The sequence below is a fragment of the Peromyscus californicus genome, unplaced genomic scaffold (assembly GCF_007827085.1).
Source record: "Peromyscus californicus insignis strain IS unplaced genomic scaffold, ASM782708v3 Scaffold_4__1_contigs__length_199733344, whole genome shotgun sequence".
Taxonomy (NCBI): domain Eukaryota; kingdom Metazoa; phylum Chordata; class Mammalia; order Rodentia; family Cricetidae; genus Peromyscus; species Peromyscus californicus.
The window spans coordinates 35,698,636-35,712,724 of record NW_026294562.1 but is presented as its reverse complement, the minus strand read 5'-3'; the positions used below and the strand labels follow the sequence as shown (position 1 = coordinate 35,712,724).

Sequence of the window (14,089 nt, the reverse complement as noted above, 5' to 3'; positions counted from 1 at the left end):
TCATTAGCATCATGGACAAATGGTTTTGCTCTAATCTCAGCAAGCCAGTTCTGGGAAAAAGAAAAAAAAAAAAAAAAAAAAACGTTTGCACATTTCAGAGCCCACTCAATAAACCACCCCTCCCCCAAGTCTAGATTCCTGCAGTTCCCCCTGGAAGGATTTGAGCAGTTCACCAAACAAAAAATCTAATTTAGAAAGTAAGACTAGTCTAAAGAACATTGCTTTGTTACAAGAGCCCCCAGACCATGGCTCCTAATCCCTGCTTGCTGTATTTGTGGGATTGCTTCTCTCCCCTCCTGAGGATGCTCATTATTTTTACTAAATGTGAAAAACAGATCCCCATGTTTGGGAACTTGACCCTAGTAAGTAACTTGATTCCTCTGGCTGGAGTCAGCTAAGTGTTTTAATCCTCTGAAATAAATTGTGGTATATTTTCATCTTAAAAACAGAACCATGCATCGGAATAACATTTGTAGAGCAGCCAGCCAGGGAGTATCATGTAACATGCTTAGATTTTCCCCATCAGCCTGTTCAGAATCCAGCATCACCACTTCCCTTGCGAAATACATTCAGGTGGAATCTTGGTGAAGTTTTGTGCTGCCCTTTCCACGGTGCATTTTATGAAGAGGCTGGATAAATATGTTCCAGAGGGCTACAGTGGGTCACAGGTGTGCCCACAAGTGAGTGCCCACACTCGGGATTGGCGATCTTTGCTGAGTCTGTACTCTTCAAAACTCCCTATCATGACCACCCTGGTATCTAACAGCCTACTCGGTTGACTGGTATTAGTTTAGCATCATCTTTTAACCCAAAGAGCAGCGAGTCAGTCTCAGAAACATGGAGGTTCACCTTTAGAAAGTGTGGCTTCGGGTCTTCAGAATGGAAGCAGTCCCTTCACGTGGATGATTTTACCATCCTGTCCTTAGTACCAATAAGAATGCTCAGGCAGTGGAGAGCAGATTTCATTTTGTTTTAATTCTCTTGGGGGAAATAAGTCCTCGATCTAATGCCTCTCAGAAAAGCTCCTTTAGCCCATTATAATCACTGTTTTCAAGCATGTGTGTATACATGTATGTGGGTGGCTTTTAAATTATTAGTTATTTTTAAGTCCAGAAATAAGTCCGGGGAATGTTTTCATTGCATCTTAGAGTAAGAATGTTCTAGAATTTGTGAAGTTACAAAGGTATATGGTCAGAAGCGGGTAAACACTCTCTTCCTTTCTATCTTTTTTTTCTTTTTCCTGATTGCAAAATGCTTTAAGTTCCTTCTAAAACTACAAAAACCCCCCAACTATGACCTCACCAGCGCTTGAGAGGACTGGGGGTGTGTTTCTCAAGGAAGCAGGCGTTTTTGTCTAGTTCTCCGCCTTTTCCGGACGGGAGTTAATTGGCAAATTTATTTTTCTTATCCCCTCAGGCACCACCAAGTCTGAGGATCGCGCTGCTTTGCTGAAGAAATTCAATGAACCCGGGTCCCAGTATTTCATTTTCTTGCTGAGCACACGAGCTGGGGGCCTGGGCTTAAATCTTCAGGCCGCGGACACGGTGGTCATCTTTGACAGCGACTGGAATCCTCATCAGGTGCGCATATCTCCTTGGGCGCCCAGGCTTCCCCCTGGAGAGGAAGGGAAAGATTATCAGTTTCATCACTCACGTTTATAGGACAGAGCACATTTCTAAATGACCGGGCAATTTCTCCAAAGGAGAAATAGCCCAACCAATTATTATGGCTGTTTTCTTATCTCCCTTGGAGCGCAGCTATTTCTGCTATACCCAAGCCTGTGAAGAGCCCAAGAGTGGGCTGGAAAACTCGCTTTCTTCTGTCTTAATCCCATCTCTTGGGATTGCCATTGAGCAAATTGCATCTGGTGAAGGATAAATCAAAAAACGTTCCCGGGGCTGGGGGTGGAGCTCAGTGGCGGACTGTGAGCTCAGTTTCCGTGAGGCTCTGCTGTTGACCTCCAGGACCAGAAATAGTAAAAACAAACTGAGGAGCACAAGAGCTAGCACCCACGGAACACTCCCTCCGCACCGGCCTCCCGGTGTGCCTTGCCTCACTCAGTTCCACAATCACCCTGAGAGGGCATGAATGTTACTCTTTACGGTTTTGCCATTAAGGAGACTGAGTCCCAAGCGAGTCAAGTAACTTCTTCATGAACAGTTAGTATAGGATAGTTAATAGTTAACCTTCTATTTTGTATGTCATTTAAAATCACACACACACACACACACACACACACACACACATACACACTATCCTATGGAGAGTATTTGTTATGTTAGCTTTTTTTTCTAGGCATCATTAGATGTATTCTTTAAAAGGGATATTTTGGTGGTTCCAGAATAAATGTTGGCTAGCTCTTTTCTGCCACAGGTTTCCTAGCGAACCCTAGGACACAGGGCATCTGCCTGTAAGATACATAGTGTAGCCAACCCTGGATTCCAACTGCTAAAAGTGGGGACCACACTTCTCACATATGAAGGTGAACTGTGTCCATCTCACCCAGGTTCCTCAGCAGTTGGCCACCCTCAGCTGTAACTTGCCCGTCTCATGGTAATTGGGAAGGTTGAGTGGTAGGGACTTCCAGGAAGTGCTGCTGGCCGGGAGTGAAGTGCAGGGGCACATTGGAATTGAAAGACAGCTCTTAAAGAATAGCTGCTGCCCCTCCCCCAGGTATCTAGTTCAATGAGCCTGGGTACCTCTGTGTTGCACATTGATCCCAGTCATTCTCTGTGGGATGAGAAGATTGAAACAGAACTAAGGGGGGAGCCCCCAGCAGAGTCTGCTTGCTTCAAGTTCAGAAACACTTTTTTTTTCCTCAGTTTTTTTGAGACAGGGTTTCTCTGTGTAGTTTTGGTGACTGTCCTGGATCTTGCTCTGCAGACCAGGCTGGCCTAGAACTCAGAGATCCGCCTGGCTCTCTGCCTCCTGAGTGTTGGGATTAAAGGTGTGTGCTACCACCACCCAGCCAGAAACACTTTTAATGTATCTATTTCAATATCCCTGATTGCATTCTGCAGTTCAGGCGGGATTCCTATCAGGGTGACAGATCTGTAGTTTTCTTCCTACCTCTTTGCTTTCAATGTCTGAACTACTTGGAAACAAAGAGAGAATGCATGAATTCAGAATTACCAACAAAATCCTGCATTTACCAGACTCTCTTCAAACTGTTGATGAGAAACACAGCTTTGGATTTCCATTATTAACTGAAAGTTCCGTGGCTGTATAACAAAACAGTCAGCCATAAAGTCTCCAGAGAGGCCCTCTTCTTGGCTGGGTCTAGAGTTCAGACATCATGTCTTAGTCAGCATTCTGTTGCTGTGAGGAGACACTAGGACCACAATGACTCTTATAAAAGAAAACATTTCATTGGGGCTGGCTTACAGTTCAGAGGTTTAGTTCACTATGGTCATGGCGGGAAGCATGGCAGCACACGGGTAGACATGGTGCAGGAGAGGTAGCTAAGAGTTCTACATCCAGATCTGAAGGCAGCAGGGAGAGAGAGCAAGCTACACTGGGTCTGGCTTGAGCTTCTGAAACGTAAGTCCACCCACAGTGACACACTTCCTCCAACAAGGCCACACCCACTCCAACAAGGCCACACCCCCTAACAGTGCCGCTCCCTATGGGCCTGTCGGTGCCACTTTCATCCAAACCACCACACGTCATCTCCCATAAATGAGGGTGATGAAGTTTGAGATTACTGATTGAAACCCCAGACATAAACAGGACTTTGTGGCACAGGTCTGTAGTGTCAGCTGTGAGGGAGGCAGAAGCAGGTAGATTCATCCCATTTGGCGTTGTGGAGTGACTTCAGGGCCAGCCTAGGCCATTTAGTGATGCTTTGTCTCCAAAAGTAAAAGCAAGCCAGGTGGTGGGAGGGGGGGCGGGGCGGAGTGGGGCGCGGGGCGGAGGGGGGGAGCCACCAACAACAGAAAGAAAGCTGCAGGCCTTTAATCCCAGCACTCTGGAGACAGGGGCAGGAAGATCTCTGAGTTCAAGGTCAGCCTGGTCTGCAGAGTGAGTTCCAGGACAGCCAGGGCTACACAGAGAAACCCTGTCAGGTAAAAGCAGGGCTTGGAAATATAGTTCATCTAAAATAACATGTATGAGGCTGGGGGTTTAATCTCCAGTACTGCCCCAAATAGAGAACAACAACAAAAACTCAAAGTAAAACAAAAATATATATAGAAATCTCAGAAACGTTGAACTACCCAATAGTTACAGCATTTAGTTCTTATTTGTAACATGCAGCCTTTTTTTCCCTCTTAGGGACTCAGATTCTCTAAGCCTCTCCATCCTAGAAATGCCCACTGTGGCTACTTTCCAAATAGACAGGTGATCTAGCCACACAAACCCAAATTGCTGCCGCTGCCACCAAAACTGTTACAACAAGTTCCCGAGGACTCTGGGACGGTCCACCCTGTGTCTGTACTGACCCTGTCATCAGCTGCCACCTGCATCTTGGCGTCCATCAGCCTCTTTTACACAGAGGGCAGATTATTACCCATTCTGGGCAAGCCTGGTCTGCTACTGCCTCAAAGAGGGGACTAGTTTTCATGTTTGGAGCATAAATAGGAAGCTGGTGGTTAGTGAAGGGTCTAGTCCCTTTGGAGAGAAGAGTTTCTGTAAGACAATTGCTAAATGATCTTATTTTTTTTTTTTTTTTGTTTTTCGAGACAGGGTTTCTCTGTGTAGCTTTGCGCCTTTTCCTGGAACTCACTTGGTAGCCCAGGCTGGCCTCGAACTCACAGAGATCCGCCTGGCTCTGCCTCCCGAGTGCTGGGATTAAAGGCGTGCGCCACCAACGCCCGGCGCTAAATGATCTTATTAATAAAAACCCAGAGACAGATATTGGGGTGAAAGCCGAGAGATCAGGGAATAGGGCAAGCCACAGCCAACCTCGCCTCACCCCAACGCCTCAGCTTCCAAAGAGACCTACTTTCTGTATATCCATGCCTGTATGCCTTTCTGTCCCTGCCATCTCATGTCCTCTCTCTGCCCAGCTCTGTCACTTCCTGTCTGTCTGTACAGACCTCCAGACCTTTATGGTTAACTAGTGTTGGAATTAAAGGTGTATGCCACCACGCCTGGCTCTGTTCCCAGTGTGGCCTTGAACTCACAGAGCTACGGATGGATCTCTGCCTCCTGAGTGCTAGGATTAAAGGTGTGTGCTACCACTGCCTGACTTTTATGTTTAATATAGTGGCTGGCTTTTTCCTCTGGTCCTCAGCTAAGCTTTATTAAGGTACACAATATATTGGGGGATACAATATATCACCACAAGTTTCTGCTTCTGGCTCAGAGAGCCCAAATCTTTACTATGATCCCTGTTACAGAAATGATTGGCTCACCTTAGTTCTAATGGAAAGAAAGGTTGATGACAGAGAGCCTGTCATTGACTGCTGCTTAGGTGTCCTGGTGAAGATGTGTTGGAAGAGATGATTGAGCCCTCCACAGGGAAACATTTTAGTTACCTATTTTACATTGTCCGCTTTAGAAAATAATCTGATGATCTGACCCCCATTGTGGTCATGGTTCAGCACAAGATGTTTACATGAAGTTTTCACATGTCTTCTAAGGGCGAACTTCTGCCTAAATTAATTGCCCTGTTTCACAGGTCCCTGTAGCCGAAACAAATCCCCTGGGCACACGTTTGTCCACTGTCCCCTTGTGTTGCACAGATGACAGGAACCTGGGCTGGTTGGAAGGACAAGCTTATAGCTGAGTGTCGGCCATATTCAGAGTGTAATGCTAGGAATGCAAGAAACAGCGTAGACCTCTGTCCTAAAAACGTGGCCGATCTAAGGGGACGTGTGTAAATAACTAATCAGCGACAGACCTGGTCCCTCGCCTGGACCATGCGATTAAAAGGACCATACCAATATATTTTTATTTGAGTAGCTATAAAGTTAGGGGATGGCTTCGGAAGTTTATGGAAGTTTTTACTTAAACATTTCATTAAGCCCTTTTTCATATTATAATATCAACACATTTAAAGTAGAGGAAACTGTTAAGATGTGTATAAACAAAATGAAGACTATTAAAAATAAAGCCCCAAGTGGGCAATGTAGACATTGTTGGCATGCTGGTGTTTGATGCTCTCACCTTTTTCAGGGCGTAGGTAGATGTACTCACATGGGACCAAGTGTCCATGTTCATTCACAACTTCTAGTTCCCACTTTCAGCTCTGTGCCATTGAGGCTTCTGCTAATTCGTGTGTCTGCTGGTGCACACTGCAGTCTGTAGTCATCTAGCACTGTTGAGTGTTTACTTCCTCTTTTAAGAAAAAAAATTACAAAAAGAATAGGTAATGTTAAAAGACACCCATTCTTATTTATAATATTTATGGATACCCATGGTAGTTTCTTCAGGATAAAAAAAGTGAGTTCTGAGGCAGAGCCATGCCCAGTATTTACATTTTGGCATACTGTGCCAATTTCCCCTCACTCCAGTTTCCCTCATTTCTCTACTTTATTATCCTACCAGCAATCACTTGCATTTCCAGATACACTAGGATGTACTTGTAAAATGAAGTACTGCATCTTTGATAGGGCTAGGTCCAGGAATTGGGTAGCTGGTTAGTCACTATCTGTATAATGTATGTATGAATGTATGTAGGTTTGTGTATATAATGAAATGTGCATATATATATGTATGTATGTACAATGCATGAAAGTACAATTCAATGATGTAATAGTGTCATTAACACATTGCATTGGAGAGACTGTGTGTCTTCCTACTTGAAAATGTTTTTGTAGGTAATAATCTAAATCTTAATTCTGACCTCAGATATATTGGTTTTTGTTTCAATGGAGGGCTAATTTTCATGGCAAACCTACAGATAGGTAAACTATTTTTAGAGCTAGATGTCAAATCCTGGGATGTTATTTCACTTGGCACGGTTGATGTAAACCCAGACTTCCTCAGTAGGAAATGACCTTGAACTTTTCCAAAGACAATAGCTTTGTGTGTGTGTGTGTTTTAACGTGTAAGCAAAATCTAACCTTTGTAAAGACTGGTTATGGAACCCTCCCACATCTCCCTCTTAGGTAGCCCTGTTTGGTGGGTTAATCCTGGTGCCTGGATCCTCACAGCATATTGTTCTCAAAAACAGGATCTGCAGGCCCAAGACCGAGCTCACCGAATTGGCCAACAAAATGAGGTCCGAGTGCTGAGGCTCTGCACTGTCAACAGTGTCGAGGAAAAGATTCTTGCAGCTGCCAAATACAAGCTGAATGTGGATCAGAAGGTTATCCAGGCCGGCATGTTTGATCAGAAGTCATCCAGCCACGAGCGGAGAGCATTCCTGCAGGCCATATTGGAGCATGAAGAGGAGAATGAGGTATTAAAGAAAGCCAAGTTTCTGAAATCTAGCAGGTGACCTTTTGTCCCCAAAGGATTAAAAAATAACGTCTTTGTTCCTTAAAGAATTTTCTGGGCTGGTGTTAATTAAAATTGACCAAATTAGCTGCTATCTTATATCCCAAACACAGAAAACCTCTAAAAGTTATTTGCATGAATGTCTTAAGAACTATTGCCAAAGGATTCTCAAAGCTTAGCCTCTGGATACTTCCCTCTCCTCTTGGGGGTCGGTAACCGCCAAGTGTATTTTATTGTATTGTGAGTGCTGCCTCCTATAGGCAAGCTGTGAAACTGCAGGATTAAGACAGTCTAGGTCCTGCCTCGTTTTTCCCTCCTCTCACATTGCAGAGCCCTGTCTCTGTTGCTTTTTATTCGGGGATGGGACTACTCCAGCACACTTATAAGATGCCCTTCACAGCGTCTTTAGCCCATGAGTTTGGAAATCTCGACCTTAACCACCACAAAAAAAGATCTTTTTAAGAACTGAGCAGAGGTGGAGGAAAAAGTCACCCAAGCCCTAAAGTCTCTATTGACAAAAATTTCCAGAGTTGTGCAAACAGTGTTTTGATTATCTTTTATCGAGTCACTTCACTCTCTTAGGTGACCAGTTTCAGTCATTTTATGCTAAACATTCATTTTAGGACTGGGAGTATAGCTCTTGTGCTGGAGTACTTGCCTTGCTGGTGTGAGGCCCTAGGGCCACTCTGTACATACACAGACACATACAGAGACACAAATCATCGGCCTAAAATGAACCTGCAGTGTGTTTTAGAACATGTCTGTAACATCTGGAATGCAGAACATCAGCATCAGTTCTTACCATGAAGCTGTCCATTGTGTACCTGTGCTTGAAAGTTAGAGCATAAGTTTATTTTGCATGTTTACACAGAATACTATTCTCACTGCATACATGCAGTTTGGTTTTGTGTTTTTGAAGTCCTCTATAAATTAAAATTTAAATTCTTTTAAGGGTCTTTTTTTATTAATTTTTTCATTGAAAATAGATTTTTTTCATATAATATATTCTAATTATGGTTTCCCCCTCCTCCAGCTCTTCCTAGATCCTCCCCAGCTTCCCACCCACCCAAGTCCACATTGGTTCTTACTCTCTTATTTGTGAATGGTTATCAGTTGGAGATAGCTTCTGGGTTAGGAATGTGAGTCTGTGTCCACTTGCACTCCCAGACCTGTACAGGCCCTGTTCATGCTGTTCTGTGAGTTCAGGCCCTGTTCATGCCGCTATACTCTCTGTGAGTTCATATGTGTGCCATTCCTCCTGTGTTTAGAAGGCCTTGTTTCCTTGGTGTCCTCCATCCCCTCTGACTCTTAGAGTCTTTCTACCTCCTCTTCCACAGGCTTTCCTGAACCTTGAGGGAAGGGAATTGATGGAGACATCCCATCTAACACCCAGTGTTCTAAGATCGCTCTCGTTCTCTGCACATTGTCTGTGGGTCTCTGTATTTATTCCTCTCTATAGCAGGAAGAAGCTTCTCTGATGATGGCTGAGCAGGACACTGATCTATGGGTACAGCAGAATGTCGTTAGAGTCATTTTATTGCTATGTTCTTTTAGCAGAACAGGAGTATTTGGTTTTCCCCTAAGGTCTCAGGTTCTTGGTCATCCAAGCAGTACTGAGGATAGGTTCCATCTCAAGGAGCGGACCTTAAATTCAGTCAGATATTGGTTGGTTAATCCCACAGGCTTTGTAACACTGTTGTGCTAGCCCATCTTGCATACACGTCACCATTGTGGATCACAGGATTTATAGCTGGGTTGGTGTTTACCTTTCTGCTCTGGTATAGCATGCAGGGTACCTGCCAGGACCCTGAACACAAGTCAGTAAAGGTGAAGGCTCTGGGTAGGCACCCCCAGCTTGACTTCTCCATGTTCAGTGAGTTGTGTAGGTGTTGTCTTCAGCAAGGGGGCTCTACCATCAGTTTGTGGACAGCAATCAATAGTCTTGGAAATATTCTGGGTGTTTGGAGGTTCTCATGGGTCCCCTTGGCAAATAACTCAATTAGGTATAGCCCATTCCCAGAACTGGAGTCTTCACTGGGTAATGAGAAATGTCCACATAGGAACCCCCACCCACGGCCCTGTTATGTCGTGATTCCATTTAGATCACCTTGATATATGTATGCATTTTAGGGTTTCCATATAACCCCTCAAATGGCCCTTAGTTTTAGCTGATTCTCCCTGTATTCTCCCCACTTACCCCCTTTTCCCTTCGCATATGCATTTGACCCTCCTGGCCCAGTCTCTGCCCCCATCTATGTGTAACTATTTTATTTTTCCTTCCTAGGAAGATCCCTCCCTCCCCACTAGACCCTTCCTTGATCTATGCCTGACATCTGTGGTTCTGTGGATTATGGCATGACTTACAAAGGCTTACAAGCTAACGTCCATTTATAAGTGAATACGTATTTGTCTTTTGGGGTCTGGGTTACCTCACTGAGGATGATTTTTTTTTTTCTAACTCCATCCATTTTTTTTTTTTTCTAACTGACCGGTGTGGCCAGCAGGTTTCTAGGGAGAGACTGCCTTGGGTGTTGGTGGGTGAGGTAAAGCTTTAAAGTCTTTCTTACATAGTCTTCATTTCTGACATGAGCCTGCATGGGAAGTAGAGACTGATATGAAATGAATCTTTTTGAAAAGTGAAGAGTGTTTTGCTGTTGTGCCTCCTAATTTGTCTGATATATGTGTGTGTGTGTGTGTGTGTGTGTGTGTGTGTGTGTATGTATGTGTGTGTGTGTGTATGTGTGTGTGTATCTGATTAGTTACCTGTTGAATTTCAGAAAATGATGAGAAATAAAATTGTTCACATGCACTCAAACATCTACACACATCTAAAGCCTTTTTAAATCTCAAATAATTCACCATTTCTGTTTTTTTTAAGTTGAAGATTTGATACAGACTTAGGAGTTAGATTGTCAGGTGCCTTTTGCTTTAGCTTATACACTTGGCCATTTCCTAGTACACTGTGGACTAGTGAGATGGCCCAGCAGGTAAAGGTATTTGCCGCCAAGCCTGCCAAACTGTTTGGACCTCAGGACCCACATGTTGGAAGAGACAACTGACTCCCACAAGTTGTCTTTTGATGTTCACACGTGCACCATAGCACATGTGTTTCCGTAATAAATAAATATCGAGTAATTAATATAATAAATACATTTCAAATAATAAGTAATGTGATAAAAAATATTTAAGCCACTGTGTTAAATGACATGGACATTGACAAAGCATGCTGTGGCAAGAGCCGGTACTCAGCCAGGAGTCTCCCCTGCATTCTTGTTGGCTTTTTGAAAACTGTTACCTTGTAAAAATGTTACCTGCCCAGGTGAGATGATGGGCGAGGAAGCCTCGAGTTTGCTAGCCTTCCTAACCCACCGGGAGTGGCTGATCTTGCTCAGGCCCGCAGACCACCATGTAGGGCCTACAGGGGAGTTCCGTGCCAACTGTTGCTCACTGTCTGCAGCTTGTCGGGACTCTATGTCCCTTCCCGACTCTGACTGTGTCAGGCAGCTGTTCCCAGGCTCTGGTGGTCTATGCCCTGATATGAAGTCAATGGGGGACCTTTGCAGACTGCAGTGAATGGCTTCTGTCCCAGCAGTCCAGGGCAGCGCAGGGTGCCATGATCACAGCTGGCATGAAGTGTGAGGGTACCAAGAACACAGCAAGAGTTCCTGTAAACTTCCCAGACAATTTATGCTCTGGGGACTCAGGTCTCTGTGAACGGGTGTCCTGGCAGTGTCTAGGAGAATCTGCATCTTGCCTGGGGACACCTCTGGCCTCATTGTGTGAGTGAAAAGATGCAGGTGGTCGTATCACAGTGAAAGCAATGGAGACCTCTGTTCACTAGTGCCGTCGCCAGGTACACGATCGTGTAAAGGCTGAGCCCCGTCTCCAGCAAGTCTACCTCCTTGTCATGTGAAATATAATATATTTAGACAGATTGACTTTAATCAAAACATGGGGTTGAATTAAACTGGAAGGGTTTTCAGTAGTAATTATTATCTTAGGTCATATACTTTATTGAGTTGCATTCATTTCTAAGACTAAGTCCCTGCAGCAAGCAAGGTATCTTGGGAGCTGACATCATCTCTCTTAGGCTCCTGGTATTTTTTTAAGATCGTGGAAGCCACAGCATACTGTTTAGTCCCTAAAACCTTGAGAATTGCTGGTTTCTGAGAAATTAGCAGAAAATGTGCCTTTGTTTAACTGAATATGTAAAATTTAGGAACTTTTAGGCCTTATGTAATCTTTTTTTTTCATTAGATTGTTTTAATTGGGTAGAGTTTTGGGGTATTTTTATATTGATAGTTTTTAATTGTGTCCTAAGTGCAGTTTGAACCACCAGCAATAATAGTGTCCACTGGAAACCATTGATTCAATATATCTTAAAGATTCCGTATTCGGTACCTGTGTATGTATATGTATGAATATATATCGCTTGTCCTCCTGCTTAGTGACAGAAACTCATTGTTTTGGATAAACCTTTGAAAATAAAAACATTCGCGTTTGCAGTATCATCAGTGGAATTAGTAGAATTAACATTAAGCAGTCATTTCCTGTGAGTTTCTGTGGCTAAGGCTGGCATCCTCCTGTGAAGTACATGTCACGCCTATGTTGCTGATGAGGTCATGGAGGCGGGGAGACATTAAGTAGCTCGCTTTAAAAGTTACAGAAAAGATCCACACCCAGGAGAGCTGGTGTTTCTTAGAGAGCAGATTTCCCGCCCTAGACAGATTTCCTGCTGGAGAAAGACTGTTTGAAAAGCTCACAAAATACAAATGGCAGGTACTAAACTGAGGGGCCCTTCCCTTCCCTTTTTGTCTGGAGAAACAGGACAGAATACCTCTCTCTCTCTCTCTCTCTCTCTCTCTCTCTCTCTCTCTCTCTCTCTCTCCAGTCTCTGTCCTTAAAGCCTGTTCAATCATTCTGTTTTTAACCCAGGAAGAAGATGAAGTACCCGATGACGAGACCCTGAACCAGATGATTGCTCGCCGGGAAGAAGAGTTTGATCTTTTTATGGTAATGTCGCAGGAATCATGGGAAACCACTACCTTCCTCCTGTCCCCCTTTTCTGGTATCCAGGATGCCTGCAGCCTGCATACCGGGTAGAACCTTGGTGCTGAAGCCTGTGCGTGTGTGTGTGTGTGTGGTTTTTTTTTGTTTTTTTTTTTTTTTTAATTCAGAGTCTGCAAACTGGCTGGTTTTAGCCTGCAGACATATTGTGTTTGGCCCACATAGCAGTTCTTAAAATTTTGCATTTGTTGCCAGCATGAAAAGAATCCTAATTTCTGGCTTCCTTTGGAAAAGGAGATGGGGCAGTGTTAGGCCCAGAGCTCTGCATGGAAGCAGTTGGCCAGAGCTGAGTCACAGCCTCACCCTCTGGACAGGCTATATGGTCCACAGTTCACAGGGATCCACTTCTGATCCAGCCAAGCATCAGACTGGACGACAGCCCGTTCTCAGAGAATTCAGCTTGCAGCTGTGCCCAAGCCAGCTTCCTCCTAATAGGAGGAGCAGGTGAACAGCAATGGCCCTTAAAACTGTTGCAGGGAAGATACACACCGCCTTTGTGGTGTGTGCATAGGAAGATATGGCCTTGGTTCACAGAGCAAAACCTGCTTCTTGTTAAAGAACCTTGGTATTTTAGAATCTGTTGTCCCTGGCTTTAACCTTGAAGTTCCGTGACATATAGCATCTATAAGTTTCCTAAAACCTCAGTTTGACTTACATGTGAGGTGTACCACATGCCACAGTGGTTGGGGAACAAGCCCCATCTGTGAGGGGGGCTGCTCAGCAGCTGCAGAATGATGGGTACCACCTTCTTCAGGCTTCTACACCCACTCTTAAATGGCCAAAACAGTCCTAGGCACGTAGTCGTTATGTAAGAGATTATTGAATGGATGGTGATATTTGCCGGATGGCAGGACAGATCCGGATGGTAAAGTATAAGGTTCCCTCCAGTATTTTCAGTCACCTTGCTCTTCATCTCAGGCCTTTAGCCTGATTGTGGAGAGAAGGAATACGTGTGCTCCATAGCTGCACCACAGCTGTGGTGTAGGAACAGTGAAGGACCCTGATCAGAGCACCAGTTGGAAAGCCCTGGGGTCTTGGATAATGCACTCTGCCTGAGCAAGACACAGAGAGGAGGGGTGTATTAAAGGTTCTGTTACTGGTGTTGGGGCTATAAGGTGGAGATGTGAGACCCATTTAGCCCGAAGTTTGTACCAGTTTTGAAGAGAAGCTAGGAATCCACACCGTTAGACGAAATAATCAGCGTTAAAGTGTGCAACCAAATTCAGGACTTTTACTAATATTATTCTGTAACATTGTAGGCCAAAGAAAACAGAATTAAGCCAACTATGACCCAATGGGCTTGCAATCTCTACCTTTTTTTTTTTTTTTTAAAGCTTAGGAGGGCGTGAGAATAGAGCTCAGGCTGAGTGGATGTTTGTGTCGTTTTTTGTGGGGAGTTTATTTATTTGTTTGGATGGCTTTTGTCTAGAGAACACAGATTGTGCCCACACATAATGACTCATAATAAAAGACCATTAGCTCTCAGAAAAACGCAGGCAGCCGTGGCAATAACTCCTGGCTTAGGAAATGTATTTCTTCGCTGTCCAGGTGAAGCCACTTTAGAGAGACTGGGCAGTAGCATGGGGGTCTGCTGTTACTCTTCCACAATTATAGGTTAAATTTTTAAACAGGGAGACAC

General features: G+C 44.3%; 1 protein-coding gene across 7 annotated transcripts in view; it reads left to right on the top strand.

Moving 5' to 3' along the window:
* The window catches only part of Smarca2 (SWI/SNF related, matrix associated, actin dependent regulator of chromatin, subfamily a, member 2), a 172,315-nt gene that overhangs the window by 97,454 nt on the left and 60,772 nt on the right, over positions 1–14,089 (top strand). For all 7 annotated transcript variants that reach the window (XM_052714360.1, XM_052714355.1, XM_052714359.1 and 4 more), the window contains exons 24-26: positions 1,417–1,580; positions 7,118–7,345; positions 12,319–12,396. In XM_052714360.1, the coding sequence (XP_052570320.1) occupies positions 1,417–1,580; positions 7,118–7,345; positions 12,319–12,396 (470 nt within the window). The remainder of the gene's footprint in view (positions 1–1,416; positions 1,581–7,117; positions 7,346–12,318; positions 12,397–14,089) is intronic.